General features: G+C 30.5%; 12 protein-coding genes and 1 non-coding gene across 13 annotated transcripts in view; 10 read left to right on the top strand and 3 right to left on the bottom strand. All coding sequences in view use genetic code 11, as the record gives it.

Annotated features, from left to right (window-relative positions):
- The window catches only part of ycf1 (hypothetical chloroplast RF19), a 5616-nt gene extending 2336 nt beyond the window's left edge, over positions 1-3280 (top strand). The window contains exon 1 of the mRNA in view: positions 1-3280. This exon is cut by the window's left edge and continues 2336 nt beyond it. Coding sequence (YP_009020096.1) covers positions 1-3280 — 3280 coding nt within the window.
- Positions 3281-3690: 410 nt separating this feature from the next.
- On the top strand, positions 3691-3963 carry rps15 (ribosomal protein S15). Its single transcript has one exon. The coding sequence runs from the start codon at positions 3691-3693 to the stop codon at positions 3961-3963; it is 273 nt and encodes a 90-aa protein (YP_009020095.1).
- Positions 3964-4066: 103 nt separating this feature from the next.
- On the top strand, positions 4067-5248 carry ndhH (NADH-plastoquinone oxidoreductase subunit 7). The gene has a single exon. The coding sequence runs from the start codon at positions 4067-4069 to the stop codon at positions 5246-5248; it is 1182 nt and encodes a 393-aa protein (YP_009020094.1).
- A 1-nt stretch (position 5249) lies between these two features.
- On the top strand, positions 5250-7479 carry ndhA (NADH-plastoquinone oxidoreductase subunit 1). Its single transcript has 2 exons — positions 5250-5801; positions 6940-7479. The coding sequence occupies exons 1-2, from the start codon at positions 5250-5252 to the stop codon at positions 7477-7479; spliced, it is 1092 nt and encodes a 363-aa protein (YP_009020093.1).
- A 72-nt stretch (positions 7480-7551) lies between these two features.
- ndhI (NADH-plastoquinone oxidoreductase subunit I) lies at positions 7552-8067 on the top strand. The gene has a single exon. The coding sequence runs from the start codon at positions 7552-7554 to the stop codon at positions 8065-8067; it is 516 nt and encodes a 171-aa protein (YP_009020092.1).
- A 399-nt stretch (positions 8068-8466) lies between these two features.
- Positions 8467-8997, top strand: ndhG (NADH-plastoquinone oxidoreductase subunit 6). Its single transcript has one exon. The coding sequence runs from the start codon at positions 8467-8469 to the stop codon at positions 8995-8997; it is 531 nt and encodes a 176-aa protein (YP_009020091.1).
- Positions 8998-9251: 254 nt separating this feature from the next.
- On the top strand, positions 9252-9557 carry ndhE (NADH-plastoquinone oxidoreductase subunit 4L). The gene has a single exon. The coding sequence runs from the start codon at positions 9252-9254 to the stop codon at positions 9555-9557; it is 306 nt and encodes a 101-aa protein (YP_009020090.1).
- A 259-nt stretch (positions 9558-9816) lies between these two features.
- Positions 9817-10062, top strand: psaC (photosystem I subunit VII). The gene has a single exon. The coding sequence runs from the start codon at positions 9817-9819 to the stop codon at positions 10060-10062; it is 246 nt and encodes an 81-aa protein (YP_009020089.1).
- A 120-nt stretch (positions 10063-10182) lies between these two features.
- Positions 10183-11685, top strand: ndhD (NADH-plastoquinone oxidoreductase subunit 4). The gene has a single exon. It carries the CDS (start codon positions 10183-10185, stop codon positions 11683-11685), a length of 1503 nt encoding a protein of 500 aa, YP_009020088.1.
- A 295-nt stretch (positions 11686-11980) lies between these two features.
- ccsA (cytochrome c heme attachment protein) lies at positions 11981-12943 on the bottom strand. The gene has a single exon. It carries the CDS (start codon positions 12941-12943, stop codon positions 11981-11983), a length of 963 nt encoding a protein of 320 aa, YP_009020087.1.
- A 94-nt stretch (positions 12944-13037) lies between these two features.
- Positions 13038-13117, bottom strand: trnL-UAG. Its single transcript has one exon. It is a non-coding gene; the product is annotated as a tRNA-Leu (tRNA).
- A 1375-nt stretch (positions 13118-14492) lies between these two features.
- Positions 14493-14651, bottom strand: rpl32 (ribosomal protein L32). Its single transcript has one exon. The coding sequence runs from the start codon at positions 14649-14651 to the stop codon at positions 14493-14495; it is 159 nt and encodes a 52-aa protein (YP_009020086.1).
- Positions 14652-15556: 905 nt separating this feature from the next.
- ndhF (NADH-plastoquinone oxidoreductase subunit 5) overlaps positions 15557-17500 on the top strand; it is a 2238-nt gene continuing 294 nt past the window's right edge. Inside the window, exon 1 of the mRNA in view lies at positions 15557-17500. This exon is cut by the window's right edge and continues 294 nt beyond it. Within this exon, the coding sequence (YP_009020085.1) occupies positions 15557-17500 (1944 nt within the window).

The raw sequence follows: 17500 nt of genomic DNA, 5'->3' as shown, positions 1-17500 counted from the left end.
TTCGGATTATACAGAGAAAAAAACAAAAGAAAGCGAGGACAAAAAAGAAGAAGACAAAAGAAAGGAGAAAGCGCGTATAGAAATAGCAGAAGCCTGGGATAGTATTTTACTTGCTCAAGTACTAAGAGGTTTTTTGTTAGTAACCCAATCAATTCTTAGAAAATATATTATATTACCTTCATTGATAATAGCTAAAAATATAGTCCGTATACTATTATTTCAATTTCCTGAATGGTCTGAGGATTTAAAGGATTGGAATAGAGAAATGCATATTAAATGTACCTATAATGGCGTTCAATTATCAGAAAAAGAATTTCCAAAAAACTGGTTAACAGACGGTATTCAGATCAAGATCCTATTTCCTTTTAGTCTTAAACCTTGGCACAGATCTAAACTACAAGCCCCTTATAATGATCCAATGAAAAAAAAGGATCAAAAAAACGATTTTTGCTTTTTAACAGTTTTTGGAATGGAAACGGAACTACCTTTTGGTTCTCCCAGAAAAAAACTTTCATTTTTTGAACCCATTTTTAAAGAACTAAAAAAAAAATTTAAAAAATTGAAAAAGAAATGTTTTATAATTCTAAGAATTTTAAAAGAACAAAAAAAATTGTTTCTAAATGTCTCAAAAGAAACAAAAAAATGGATCATTAAAAGCATTCTGTTTATAAAAGAAATAATAAAAGAACTCTCAAAAATAAACCCAATTATATTATTTGGATTTGGATTGAGAGAAATAGAAGTATATGAATTGAGTGAAACTAAAAAAGATTCGATAATTGGTAATCGGATGATTCATGAATCGTCGATTCAAATTATATCTCAGGGTTGGACAAATTATTCATTAACAGAAAAAAAAATTCAAGATCTAACTGATAGAACAAATACAATCATAAATCAAATAGAAAAAATTACAAAAGAAAATAAAAAAGGAATTCCAGATATAAATTTTAGTTCTAACAAAATAAGTTATGATGATAAAGGATCAGAATCACAAAAAAATATTTGGCGGATATTAAAAAGACAAAATGTTAGATTAATCCGTAAGTCACATTATTTTATAAAATATTTCATTGAAAGGATATACATAGATATCTTTCTATGTATCATTAATATTCCTAGCATCAATACACAACTTTTTCTTGAATCAACAAAAAAAATTATTTATAAATACATTAACGATAATGAAGCAAATCACGAAAGAATTGATAAAACAAATCAAAGTGTAATTCCCTTTATTTCGACTATAAAAAAGTCATTTACTAATATTAGTAATAAGAATTCAAAGACTTTTTGCAACTTATCTTACTTTTCACAAGCATATGTATTTTACAAATTATCACAAACTCAACCTATTAACTTATATAAGTTAAAATCTGTATTTCAATATAACGGAATGTCTCTTTTTCTTAAGAATGAAATAAAGGATTTTTTTGTTGTAACACAAGAACTATTTCATTCCGAATTAAGACATAAGAATCTTCGCAATTATGGAATGAATCAATGGACAAATTGGTTAAGGAGTCAGTATCAATGTGATGTATCTCATATTAAATGGTCTAGATTAGTACCACAAAAATGGCGAAATATATTCAATCAACACTGTATGGCTCAAAATAAAGATTTATGTGATTTATATGAAAAGGATCGATTAATTAACTACGAAAAAAATTTCGAAACAGATTCATTACTGAATCAAAAAGATAATTTTAAAAAACAATATAGATATGATATTTTAGCATATAAATCTATTAATTATGAAGATAAGAAGGACTCTTATATTTATGGATCACCATTACAAGTAAAAAATAAACAAGATATTTTTTATAATTACAACACACATACACAAAAATCATTTAATATGCCGGAAGGTATTCCTATTATCCCTTATCTAGTAGAAGATGATATTAGAGATATGGAGATAAATCCGGATAGAAAATATTTTGATTGGAGAATTTTCCATTTTTGTCTTAAAAATAAGGTCGATATTGACGCCTGGATCGATATTGATACTGACACTAACAGTAATAAATATACTAAGACTAGGGTTAATAAGTATCAAATAATTGATAAAATCAATAAGAGGGGTCTTTTTTATCTCACGATTCAGCAAGATCAAGAAATCAATCTATACAATCAAATAACCCTTTTTGATTGGATGGGGATGAATGAAGAAATACTAAGTTGTCCCATATCAAATATGGAATTTTGGTTCTTCCCAGAATTGGGGATACTTTATAATACGTATAAAATTAAACCGTGGGTTATACCAATTAAATTACTAGTTTTAAATTCTAATATAAATGAAAATTATAGTAAAAACAAAAGCATCACCGGAAATAAAAAAAGGGATCCTTTTATATCAATATCGGAGAATTCAAAAAAATCTTTTGAATTAGAAAACCGAAATCAAGGGGAAAAAGAATACGCGGTCCAAGCAGATTTTAAATCAGCTCTTTCAAACCAAGAAAAAGATGTTGAAGAAGATTATACGGGATCGTACATGAAAAAAAATAGAAATAAAAAGCAATACAAGATCAATACAAAAGCGGAGTTTGATTTCTTCCTAAAAAGGTATTTGCATTTTCAATTGAGATGGGATGATTCTTTAAATAAAAAAATAAGCAATAACATCAAAGTATATTGTCTCCTGCTTAGACTGATAAATCCAAGAGAAATTACTATATCCTCTATTCAAAGAGGCGAAATGAGTCCGGATATTCTGATGATTCAGAAAGATTTAACTCTTACAGAATTGATTAAAAGGGGAATTTTGATTATTGAACCAATCCGTCTATCTATAAAAAATGATGGAAAATTTATTATGTATCAAACCATCGGTATTTCATTAGTTCATAAAAGCAAACACCAAATTAATCAAAGATACCGAGAAAAAAAACATGCTGATAAGAATTCTGATGAAGCCATTACAAAACATCAAAGGATGACTGGAAATAGAGATAAAAATCATTATGATTTGTTTGTTCCTGAAAATATTTTATCACCTAGACGTCGTAGAGAATTGAGAATTCTAATTTGTTTCAATTCTGAGAATAGACATATAAATGCAGCATTTTGTAATGGGAATAAGGTAAACAGTCAAGTTTTGGATAAAAGCAAAAACTATAAAAAAAAACTTATTAAATTTAAGTTATTTATTTGGCCCAATTATCGATTAGAAGATTTGGCTTGTATGAATCGTTATTGGTTTAATACCAATAATGGCAGTCGTTTCAGTATGGTAAGGGTACATATGTATCCGCGATTGACAATGCATTAATAGTACATTTTTGCTATATTTCCCATACTATATCTGATCTATGACGACAAAGAGATGCACACATGCATTGTCTTACATTCCATCGTTCCATTCTGATACACGATACTAATTCAATGACATATCAATTTGATCTAGAAATGAATCAACAAAATATTATTATTTTAGGTCTAAATTTTTATCTTTTGTGAGTGCAGAAAACAACCATCCTTTATGTATACCCTTTCAAATCCAAATAAAATTTACAAATTAAAAATTTAATTTTATTAAAAAAAATTCGAAATTAATAACAAAATTAATATTTTTGTATATACAAAATAAAAATGAGAGGCATTATTATTACTGATCAATAAAGATATCTATCAATAAAAATTTCTTAAAATAAAAAGAGGGGGGCGAGAAGATTTCATTTTATGGTAAAAAATTCATTCATCTCAGCTATTTCACAAGAAGAAAAAGACGAAAACAGAGGATCTGCTGAATTTCAAATAGTTAGTTTCACCAATAGGATACGAAGACTTACTTCACATTTAGAATTACACAAAAAAGACTATTTATCTCAGAGAGGTTTACGTAAAATTCTGGGAAAACGCCAACGACTGCTGTCTTATTTGTCAAAGAAAAATAGAATATGTTATAAAGAATTAATTAATCGGTTGGATATTCGGGAGTCAAAAACCCGTTAATTTGAAGAGGCATTTTGAATTATTTGATTTATTAGATCGTGAATTTTAATGAACTTTTTTTCGTTTTCAGCAATTCATGAAAGAATGAATCGAGGAAAAACCGATGAATATACCAGCTACAAGAAAAGACCTCATGATAGTCAACATGGGCCCCCACCACCCATCAATGCATGGTGTTCTTAGACTCATCATTACTCTAGATGGTGAAGATGTTATTGATTGTGAACCAATATTGGGTTATTTACACCGAGGGATGGAAAAAATTGCGGAAAACCGAACAATTATACAATATTTGCCTTATGTAACACGTTGGGATTATTTAGCTACTATGTTCACAGAAGCAATAACTGTAAATGGACCGGAACAGTTGGGAAATATTCAAGTACCTAAAAGAGCTAGCTATATCAGAATAATTATGTTGGAGTTGAGTCGTATAGCTTCTCATCTGTTATGGCTTGGTCCTTTTATGGCGGATATTGGTGCACAAACTCCCTTTTTCTATATTTTCAGAGAAAGAGAATTAGTATATGATCTATTCGAAGCTGCCACCGGTATGAGAATGATGCATAATTATTTTCGTATCGGAGGAGTAGCGGCCGATCTACCTCATGGTTGGATAGATAAGTGTTTGGATTTCTGCGATTATTTTTTAACAAGAGTTGCTGAATATCAAAAACTTATTACACGAAATCCTATTTTTTTAGAACGAGTCGAGGGAGTAGGCATTATTGGTAGAGAGGAAGTAATAAATTGGGGTTTATCGGGACCAATGCTGCGAGCTTCCGGAATACAATGGGATCTTCGTAAAGTTGATCGTTATGAATGTTACGACGAATTTGATTGGGAGGTACAGTGGCAAAAAGAAGGAGATTCATTGGCTCGTTATCTAGTCCGAATTGGTGAAATGATAGAATCTATAAAAATCATTCAACAGGCTCTGGAAGGAATTCCAGGGGGACCCTATGAGAATTTAGAAATACGATACTTTGATAGAGAAAGGAATCCGGAATGGAATGATTTTGAATATCGATTTATTAGTAAAAAGCCTTCTCCTACATTTGAATTGCCGAAACAAGAACTTTATGTGAGAGTCGAAGCCCCAAAGGGAGAGCTGGGAATTTTTCTGATAGGGGATCAGAGTGGTTTTCCTTGGAGATGGAAAATCCGCCCCCCGGGTTTTATCAATTTGCAAATTCTTCCTCAGTTAGTTAAAAGAATGAAATTGGCTGATATTATGACGATACTAGGTAGTATAGATATCATTATGGGAGAAGTTGATCGTTGAAATGATAATTGATACACCAGAAGTACAAGATATTGATTCTTTTTCTAGATTAGAGTTTTTAAAAGAGGTTTATGGAATTATATGGGTGCTTATTCCTATTTTGACTCTTGTATTGGGAATCACAATAGGTGTACTGGTAATTGTATGGTTAGAAAGAGAAATATCCGCAGGGATACAACAACGTATTGGACCTGAATACGCCGGCCCTTTGGGAATTCTTCAAGCTCTAGCAGATGGAGCAAAACTGGTTTTCAAAGAAAATCTTCTTCCATCTAGGGGGGATACCCGTTTATTCAGTATCGGGCCATCCATAGCAGTCATATCAATTTTAGTAAGCTATTCAGTAGCTCCTTTTGGCTATCACCTTGTTTTAGCGGATCTCAATATCGGTGTTTTTTTATGGATTGCCATTTCTAGTATTGCTCCAATTGGACTTCTTATGTCAGGGTACGGGTCAAATAATAAATATTCCTTTTTAGGTGGTCTACGAGCTGCTGCTCAATCGATTAGTTATGAAATACCATTAACTTTATGTGTGTTATCAATATCTCTACGTGCGATTCGTTGATACATAGACATAAACTTTTCTTTATTCCTTCCTTTCAAAGAAAGGGTTGGAATGAATTAAGTATATGTAGATATCTTCATTTTTTTTATTCATTATTCGGGTTGATGAACTAAATCAAATAGTTATATGAGTGAAAGAAAACAGCTTATATATAAATTCGCAGTAAAAAGATTGAGTCTCATTTTCTATGTATAAGAGTTAGAGAGTTAAGCGGAAATAAACATAAGCAGAAGCGACCGTTTCCCCCAAGATCGGTTGATTAGTCATCCTGACTTGAAGCGGGCTCAAAAGATCAACCATATTGAGTTTTCACTATCATTTGTATGTATTACCACAGGGGGGGGTTGAACAAAAACGAGTGGGTGGTTAGAAACACCAAGATATGTAAAGGATTAGTAATTGAGATTATGTAAATTCTCCAAAAGGACATTTTTACATAATATACAAACAAAGAATACTCATTGGGGCTTTAAGTTGGTAGAAATGATCAGGCAATACTCCCCACGACACGATTCCAATCCAGAGTATGCTCCTATCCACCGATTAAATAAATAACTATTGGGAACGAAATAATCCTTTACTTTATTTTGTAAGCCCCCTTTTTCTCAGAAATAGAAAGAAGAATAGGAACGAAAAAAAGAGAAAGAAATCCAATTCCAATAAAAAAATAAAAAAGATACCTTTTTTATTTCCCAGATACATATTAATAGATATAGAATTTGTGTCATAATTCATGAATTAATTATAGAATTTTTTTCGTACGTGAAATAAACGGGTTATTGATATTTCTACAATAAGTATTTTATTGAAGAATTAAGTTATTACTCAACAAAGAAGAATTAAAATTCTTATTGAAATTATTAAAGTTAAAGAAAGGGTGAGATCGATTCAGAAGTACTTTTTTATTTATTATTAAATAATTATAACAGACAGAATTCAATTGGTCTAATTTAGGACCGTCCAATAGATTTTTACTTTATCCATCCTACAAACGTACCAAGATAAAATAATACTGACGCGATCCTTAGATTTATTTCTGGCCTTTAAGGAGCCGTATGAGGTGAAAATCTCATGTACGGTTCTGTAATAGCGATGGTAACAGTAATGGTATCACCGACTATAATTATCTAACAGTTCAAGTACAATTGATATAGTTGAGGCGCAATCAAAATACGGTTTTTGGGGATGGAATTTGTGGCGTCAGCCTATAGGGTTTATCATTTTTATCATTTCTTCCCTAGCAGAATGTGAGAGATTACCTTTTGATTTACCCGAAGCAGAAGAAGAATTAGTAGCAGGTTATCAAACCGAATACTCGGGTATAAAATTTGGTTTATTTTATGTTGCTTCCTATCTAAACCTATTAGTTTCTTCATTATTTGTAACAGTTCTTTACTTGGGAGGTTGGAATATCTCTATTCCGGACATATATGTTTCTGAGCTTTTTGAAATAAATAAAACATGTGGAGTTTTTGGAGCGACAATCGGTATCTTTATTACATTAGCTAAAACTTATTTGTTCTTGTTCATTCCTATCACAACAAGATGGACTTTACCAAGGCTAAGAATGGACCAACTATTGAATCTTGGATGGAAATTTCTTTTACCTATTTCTCTCGGTAATCTATTATTAACAACTTCTTCCCAACTCTTTTCACTGTAAGGTAAATTTACAACTTGTCTCAAACAAGAGAAATAAACAAACATAAAATTATTCATAATATATATTAATGATATGTTCTCTATGGTAACTGGGTTCATGAATTATGGTCAACAAACAGTACGAGCTGCAAGGTACATTGGTCAAAGTTTCATGATTACTTTATCTCACGCAAATCGTTTACCTGTAACTATTCAATATCCTTATGAAAAATTAATCACCGCGGAGCGTTTCCGCGGTCGAATCCATTTTGAATTTGATAAATGTATTGCTTGTGAAGTATGTGTTCGTGTATGTCCTATAGATCTACCCGTTGTTGATTGGAAATTGGAAACTGATATTCGCAAGAAACGGTTGCTTAATTACAGTATTGATTTCGGAGTCTGTATATTTTGTGGTAATTGCGTTGAGTATTGTCCAACAAATTGTTTATCAATGACTGAAGAATATGAACTTTCTACTTATGATCGTCACGAATTGAATTATAATCAAATTGCTTTGGGTCGTTTACCAATGTCAGTAATTGACGATTATACAATTCGAACAATTTTTAATTCGCCTCAAAAAAAAAAAAGTAAATCTCTTGATTAAAGAATAATTTATAATTACTTTACTAAGACTATTACTTTACTAATAAATAATACTAAGGTTCATTTTTTTTGATCTAATCTAAAGGAATCGGGTTTCTTTCGTTTTGTTTGGTCAATAACTACAAATCCCAACTGTTGATTAGTTGGTTAAGAATCACGTCTTAATTTGGATTGAAAATACATTAATTAATATATCTGTAATTATTTTGACATATATAGTTTCAAATGAGAACTACTCCTTCAGATAACGAATTAAATTAGTCCAACAATTGTACTTACATTTATTCATATCCCTTAGGATTTAATTAGGAATTGCTCAAAAATTAGAATTTTTTTCTGTTCGGATTTCAATAAGGTCATGAAAAACATTTCGATTTATTTATCTCTTATTTTACATATAATGGATTTGCCCGGACCAATACATGATTTTCTTTTAGTCTTTCTGGGATCGGTTCTTATACTAGGAGGTATGGGAGTGGTATTATTTACCAACCCCATTTATTCTGCCTTTTCATTGGGACTGGTTCTTGTTTGTATATCCTTATTCTATATTCTATTAAACTCCTATTTTGTAGCTGCTGCACAACTCCTTATTTACGTGGGAGCTATAAATGTTTTAATCGTATTTGCTGTGATGTTTATGAATGGTTCAGAATATTACAAAGATTTGAATCTTTGGACCGTTGGGGATGGGGTTACTTTGCCAGTTTGTACAAGTATTTTTGTTTTACTCATGATTACTATTACAGATACGTCATGGTACGGGATTATTTGGACTACAAGATCAAACCAGATTATAGAACAAGATTTGATAAGTAATAGTCAACAAATTGGAATTCATTTATCAACGGATTTTTTTCTTCCGTTTGAATTCGTTTCGATAATTCTTTTAGCCGCTTTGATAGGTGCAATTGCCGTGGCGCGACAGTAATAAATCTATAGAATTGGCAACAGCAATCCAAATTAAACTGTTTTATTACATTTATTTCCCTTCAATTAAAGGTTCTTTATGTCTAAAATATAAATTATTTTATTCAATCTATTCTATTACCAATAGAATATATTCCTTTTACCAATAGAATATATTCCTTTGTTCCGTACTTTTTTTTATTCTAGTCAATTGAATCTGTTTAATTGTTGTTCAGTTCATATTGAAATGAATCGAAATTGATAAGGAGTTGGTCAATGATGCTCGAGCATGTACTTGTTTTGAGTGCCTACTTATTTTCTATCGGTATCTATGGATTGATCACGAGTCGAAATATGGTTAGAGCCCTTATGTGTCTTGAACTTATACTGAATGCGGTTAATATAAATTTCGTAACATTTTCTGATTTTTTTGATAGTCGCCAATTAAAAGGAAATATTTTCTCAATTTTTGTTATAGCTATTGCAGCCGCTGAAGCAGCTATTGGTCCGGCTATTGTTTCGTCAATTTATCGTAACAGAAAATCAACTCGTATCAATCAATCAAATTTGTTGAATAAGTAGTATTAATAATCATATAAATTCTAATATTCATAAATTATAATTACCATGACCATACATTACGTATAATACATGTTTTCGAAAATGTAAAAAATCAATGTAAGAAATCAAAGTATCTTGGTTCTATCGCACGGGTCGATCCAGAAGTAGATTGATTATAAAAATTCTGATAAATTATTGATTCATCTGGTGTCTAAATATATGATTCATTTACAAGTTTACTAGATCGAAAATTTCTGACATTTAAAAATTTATAGATCCAATGTCACATTCAGTAAAGATTTATGATACGTGTATAGGGTGCACTCAATGTGTGCGAGCCTGCCCAACAGATGTATTAGAAATGATACCTTGGGACGGATGTAAGGCTAAGCAAATTGCTTCCGCTCCAAGAACAGAGGACTGTGTCGGTTGTAAGAGATGTGAATCCGCCTGTCCAACGGATTTCTTGAGTGTTCGAGTTTATTTATGGCATGAAACAACTCGAAGTATGGGTCTAGCTTATTAATACGTTCCAGAAAACCCTACTTGAAATACATTTTTTTACCTTTACCGACAAAAACCCGCGCTCAAAAAATATTTATTTTGAGCACGGGTTTTTCTGGTCCAAGTTTATCTTGTTTTTACCATGAATTATTTTCCTTGGTTAACACTAGTTGTAGTTTTGCCAATATTCGCGGGTTCCTTAATTTTCTTTCTCCCTCATAGAGGAAATAAGGTAATCCGTTGGTATACTATATGTATATGTTTAACAGAACTACTTCTAACAACCTATGCATTCGGTTATCGTTTCCAATTGGATGATCCATTAATGCAACTGACAGAGGATTATAAATGGATCAATTTTTTTGATTTTTACTGGAGATTGGGAATAGATGGAATTTCTATAGGACCTATTTTACTGACAGGATTTATCACAACTTTAGCTACTTTAGCGACTCGGCCGGTTACTCGAGATTCCCGACTATTCCATTTCCTGATGTTAGCAATGTATAGCGGTCAAATAGGACCATTTTCTTCTCGAGACCTTTTACTTTTTTTCATCATGTGGGAGTTAGAATTAATTCCAGTTTATTTACTTCTATCCATGTGGGGGGGAAAGAAACGTTTGTATTCAGCTACAAAATTTATTTTGTACACTGCAGGAAGTTCTGTTTTTTTATTAATAGGAGTTCTGGGTATTGGTTTATACGGCTCCAATGAACCGACATTAAATTTTGAAACATCAGCTAATCAATCGTACCCTGTAGCACTGGAAATAATATTCTATATTGGATTTCTTATTGCTTTTGCTGTCAAATCACCGATCATACCCTTGCATACATGGTTACCAGACACTCATGGAGAGGCGCATTACAGTACTTGTATGCTTTTAGCCGGAATCTTATTAAAAATGGGAGCATATGGATTGGTTCGGATCAATATGGAATTATTACCCCACGCTCATTCGATATTTTCTCCCTGGTTGATGATAGTAGGCACAATTCAAATAATCTATGCAGCTTCAACATCTCCAGGTCAGCGTAATTTAAAAAAAAGAATAGCCTATTCTTCTGTATCTCATATGGGTTTCATAATTATAGGAATTGGTTCTATAAGCGATACAGGACTCAACGGAGCCATTTTACAAATAATCTCTCACGGATTTATTGGCGCTGCGCTTTTTTTCTTGGCCGGAACGAGTTATGATAGAATACGTCTTGTTTATCTCGACGAAATGGGCGGAATGGCTATCGCAATTCCAAAAATATTCACGACTTTCAGTATCTTATCAATGGCTTCTCTTGCATTACCGGGCATGAGCGGTTTTGTTGCCGAATTGATAATTTTTTTTGGAATACTTACTAGCCAAAAATATCTTTTAATGACAAAAATATTAATTACTTTTGTAATGGCAATTGGAATGATATTAACTCCTATTTATTCATTATCTATGTTACGCCAGATGTTCTATGGATACAAGCTTTTTAATGCCCCAAACTCTTATTTTTTTGATTCTGGACCGCGAGAATTATTTGTTTCGATCTCGATCCTTTTACCTGTAATAGGTATTGGTGTTTATCCCGATTTCGTTTTCTCATTATCAGTTGACAAGGTCGAAGCTATTATATCCAATTATTTTTATAGATAGTTTTCATGAGTAAACCAAAGGATTAAACGGAAATCCCATGATTTTAAAAATCGTTCATTGTACAATAAAAAATAAGTCCTTTTTTTCTTTTAAGTTAAATTTGAAGTTAAATAAAAAAATTGGAATTATATTATAACCGGAAATGTCTAGCATTTCTGAGAACCATTTGAATCATTCCATTTCCATTACTTGATTCAAATGGTTCTTAATGGTTTACATGAAGTTTTCGTATATATACACGTATGCCATCCTATGTTTCTATTCGTCAAGTCAGTCAAGTCCTTTATTTAATTATTCAATTAGATGTAAATGAACCATAACTATGCAACCCTATTCCTAATAGATTAACCCCAAAATAGCATATCCAAATTATAAGAAAGCCCATTGAGGCCACAATTGCAGAATTTATACTTTCAAAAATTTTATTTGTTCTAATATGTAAATAAATCGCGAATACGGTCCAAGTAATAAACGCCCAAGTCTCCTTTGGATCCCAATTCCAATATGATCCCCATGCTTCATTAGCCCATACTGCTCCCGAAAGAATACCTACGGTTAAAAAGATAAACCCTAGACTAATAATACGATAACTCCACCGATCCAATTGTTGAATCAATTGATACCTGTAATAATTTTGAGACGAAATAGAAGTGTTTCGTAAGACATTGTTCCTTTCGTTCACGTGTTGAATCTCACCAAAGTAAAATGACTCATTTACTAATACTAAATTATTGCCTTTACTAAAAATCCTTCTGAATTTTCGAAATGTAATGACTAGAAGAGCTAATGATAATAATGATCCACACAAAAGAGCTGCATAGCTCAATACCATCATACTTACATGCATCATTAACCAATGGGATTGGAGCGCGGGTACTAATATTTCGGATTGATGCATTTCAGTTAAAAGACCCGAAGTAGCAAAACCTTGAGTAAAAATAGCACTTGGCGCGGTTATTGCGCTTAAATGCTTTTTATATTTTTTAAAATACGGAATCATATGAATAATGGAAAAACTCCACGAAAGAAAAATTAATGATTCATATAAATCGCTTAATGGTAAATGCCCCAAATACACCCAACGAGTAACTAATAATCCTGTTATGCAGAAAAAAGTAACTATCATACCCTTTTCTGACGAATCATATAGCCCTACTATTTCATCGACTAATAAAATTATCAAATGAATTGTAATTACAATTGAAACGATAGAAAAGGATATATGAGTTAATATATGCTCTAAAGTTGAAAATATCATAAAAATTATTATTATTAAAAGGGGGTCCCGCAATTATAGGAATTGAAATCGGGAATTGAATTCATTATAGGGCTTACTCTTTTAGAAGATGCCATGCCGCCACTCGGACTCGAACCGAGATGCTCTAGCACTGCTTCCTAAGAGCAGCGTGTCTACCTATTTCACCATAGCGGCTTATTCGAAATCATAATAACCTATTTTTATTCAATCGTCGAGATTGAAGGAGTTAATTAAATGCAATATTTTTTTAGGAAACCATTAAATTGATGAATAAAAACTTGTTTAAGAATTAGGGATTTAAACGTTTTCGTTAATAATATTTATTATCTTTTTATTTATTATTTTAGAATGTCAATTTTATTTAACTGAACTAAAAGTGTAGTTTTTCGTAAGTTATTAATTTATGTTTTCCTAAAACAAAAATGTTACGGTTGGAACTAGATTATTTTGACTTCAATCCATAGATAGAACTAAAAACAATGTTCTGTCTCGTTTGCATTTTTTAATGATTCATTTATTTTATCATTTATTAATCTAAAATAAAAAAAGAATTTTATCGATAAAATATAATTTTTATATAACACAATTTCAGCGATACACTCAAGGGGTTTTTGTAAATATTTGCATAGTTAGTTTTATATGAATTTTTAGTGTTTTTCGTTGTGTAGAGAATTTGTGTTAAGATTTAGCAACCCAATTAAGTTAGGTATTAGTATGGGTGTATCAATTATATAACAATATTTTATATTTCTATCGAAATTGTACCGTACTTCAAAAAATACTTTATAAATTTTTAAATTAATATATATTATATCTTTGATATATATTATATTTTGATCGATCTTCCAATCGAACCATAGGATCTAAAACAGATCACTCAAAATTGGCACATTCGTCATATAACTACCTAAAAATGTAAAAGGGGATTTTATTAATTAAATTGGGTTAAAGAGTTTATATAGTGATAATAATTTAGAAAAATAATGATTTAGAAGATCTATAAAACATATTTCAAACTTAATAATTATCTTCAATTGAAAATTTTGTTGATATATAATTTTATATATTAATAATAATTATAATAGTAATATATAATTATAATATTAATAATAATTATAATAAAAAATAAATTTATTTTTATTATTGAGTCAAGTCGATGGGGAAATTGAGAATCCCCATCCTGAAAATTATAAAACATACTAAAACGAAAGGTGAACCCTTGTGCTTGCATTTATCCTCTCTCCAAACAAAAAAGTACCATTAATTTTTCGAATTAAGTAGACAACAGAATTCTTATCTATATCAGAAATGAAAGAAATCTTATCTATATCAGAAATGAAAGAAAAAAGACACCTTCTAAATTAAAACATTATGAAACTAATTATTTTTATTTATTATTTTATATAAATATAAATTTATATTATTTTACTATTATGATGTTAATTAAAATTCTTATAACTTATAAATCTTATAAAAAAATTAGAAACAAAATTAGATTACTTTTATAATTAGACCGATTCAGATTTTTTATTGTATTGTTTGATTACTATTATTTATTTGTTACACAAAAAAAACTTTTAGAACTCCCGGTAGAAAGAGATTTCGCTAACGAAAAAGCTTTCAATGCTGCCCGATATCCCTTCCTTTTCCAAATATTTTTACGAATCCGTTTTTTTGAAATAGAGGTGCGTTTTTTTGGAACTGCCATTAAAAAATTATAATAGGTTCTTCGGTTGGATGTGAAAGACATCTATTGTTCAAAATAAATTTTTCTTTACTGTTGTTCTCTATCTATTTATTCTCTAAATTATACTCCCTTCATAAAAAAGGGGGGTGTGTAAAAATCGCATAAAATATTACTAACAACAATCCCCTATGCCAAATAGAATAGAATTGATTGAAGTTTATAAAATACAATACAAACAAAAAAGAAAAGATTGTGCGTTTAGTTTTCTTTCTATTTTCGTCGTGTTACATTTATACATGTAATAAAATACATCAAAAGTTTAATAACCCAATCCCTCTATCGCTTAATTAAAAAACTTAAATAATTTTCTATTATATTAATTTTAATTAATTTAATTGGTCAAACTCGAAGAAAAAGTACACCCAACTTTAATTATCAAATTCGAGTGGGACTAGTAGTTAATCTGTTAAAAGATACAAAATATATAATTTTTTATTATTTATTATTAAAGGCATTTTATTTGCCCTTTTTTTTTTTTTTACATAAAATAAAGTGTTGGATATCATAGCATTTCCTACAAATAGCTTTTATTGTAATGGAAGACAATCAATTAGTTACAAAACAAATTGTTTAATGATTCTGAATAACCGAATTACAATTACAATAAATAGTTTTTATGGGTCAAGTTATGCGCTTTATGATTCATACCAAACACTGTTTTTGGTGTAATTATTTATCCTCGCTCTATAGATATAAAAGATATAAATAAATTATTTTAATACGTAATAATTAGAATGCAAATTTTATTTAAGTTTTATTTTATATATCTTAATTTTTTTTTATTAACTGACCCCTTTCAACAGAAAACAAATAAGAACCGGTGAATCAGAAACAATTAATTAAGAAAAATATTTTATTTTTTTTTTATGGAATATACATATCAATATTCATGGATTATACCTTTCATTCCACTTCCAGTTCCAATGTTAATTGGAGCAGGACTTCTACTTTTTCCAACGGCAACAAAAAATCTTCGCCGTATGTGGGCTTTTCCGAGTGTTTTATTGTTAAGTATAGTTATGATTTTTTCAGCCCATTTTTCTATTCAGGAAATAAATAACAATTCCGTATATCAATATGTATGGTCTTGGACCATCAATAATGATTTTTATTTAGAATTTGGCTGCTTGGTTGATCCACTTACTTCTATTATGTCAATATTAATCACTACTGTTGGAATGATGGTTCTTATTTATAGTGATAATTATATGTCTCATGATCAGGGATATTTGAGATTTTTTGCTTATATGAGTTTTTCCAATACTTCAATGTTGGGATTAGTTACTAGTTCTAATTTGATACAAATTTATATTTTTTGGGAATTGGTTGGAATGTGTTCTTATCTATTAATAGGTTTTTGGTTCACACGACCTAGTGCGGCGAATGCTTGTCAAAAAGCGTTTGTAACTAATCGTGTCGGGGATTTTGGTTTATTATTAGGAATTTTGGGTTTTTATTGGATAACGGGTAGTTTTGAATTTCGGGATTTGTTTGAGATATTTAATAACTTGGTTTATAATAATGAGGTTAATTTTTTATTTGTTACCTTATGCGCCTTCCTATTATTTGCCGGCGCAGTTGCAAAATCCGCCCAATTTCCCCTTCATGTATGGTTACCTGATGCCATGGAAGGGCCTACCCCCATTTCGGCTCTTATACATGCCGCTACTATGGTAGCAGCAGGAATTTTTCTTGTAGCTCGGCTTCTTCCTCTTTTCATAGTTATACCTTACATAATAAATGTAATAGCTTTGACAGGTATAATAACATTACTTTTAGGAGCCACTTTAGCTCTTGCTCAAAAAGATATTAAGAAAAGCTTAGCTTATTCTACAATGTCTCAATTGGGTTATATGATGTTAGCTCTAGGTATGGGGTCTTATCGAGTTGCTTTATTTCATTTGATTACTCATGCCTATTCGAAAGCATTGTTGTTCTTAGGATCTGGATCAATTATTCATTCGATGGAAACTATTGTTGGATATTCTCCAGATAAAAGTCAGAATATGGTTCTTATGGGCGGTTTAAGAAAACATGTACCAATTACAAAAACCGCTTTTTTATTAGGTACACTTTCTCTTTGTGGTATTCCACCTCTTGCTTGTTTTTGGTCCAAAGATGAAATTCTTAATGATAGTTGGTTGTATTCACCGATTTTTGCAATAATAGCTTGTTCCACGGCAGGATTAACTGCATTTTATATGTTTCGTATCTATTTACTTACTTTTGAAGGACATTTAAATATTTATTTTCAAAATTACAGCGGCAAAAAAAATAGCTCGTTCTATTCAATGTCTCTCTGGGGTAAAGAAGGAAAAAAAATTATTAAAACAAGCTTTCGTTTATTAGATTTTTTAACTACGAAAAAAAATGAAAAAACTTATTTTTTAAACACGTATCGGATTGATAGTAATGAAAATGTAAGAAGTATGGTACATCCGTTTATTAGTATTGCTCGTTTTGGCACTAAAAACACTTTCTCATATCCCCACGAGTCGGACAATACTATGTTATTTCCGATGCTTGTATTAGTTTTATTTACATTGTTCGTTGGGGCCGTAGGAATTCCGTTATTCAATCAGGAAGGAATAGATTTGGATATACTATCCAAATTCTTAAGTCCGTCTATAAACCTTTTACATAAAAATAGAAACCATTCTGTGGATTGGTATGAATTTATCACAAATGCAACCTTTTCCATTAGTATAGCTTATTTCGGAATTCTTATATCGTCTTTTTTATATAAGCCTGTTTATTCATCTTTACAAAATTTTAATTTATTTAATTCATTTGTTAGAAGTGTTCCTAAT

Source organism: Prunus mume, plastid, assembly GCF_029339155.1.
Source record: "Prunus mume isolate BJFU1210120008 plastid, complete genome".
Classification (NCBI taxonomy): Eukaryota; Viridiplantae; Streptophyta; class Magnoliopsida; order Rosales; family Rosaceae; genus Prunus; species Prunus mume.
The sequence above is the reverse complement of the archived record's forward strand: the minus strand, read 5'-3'. Positions and strand labels throughout refer to the sequence as shown.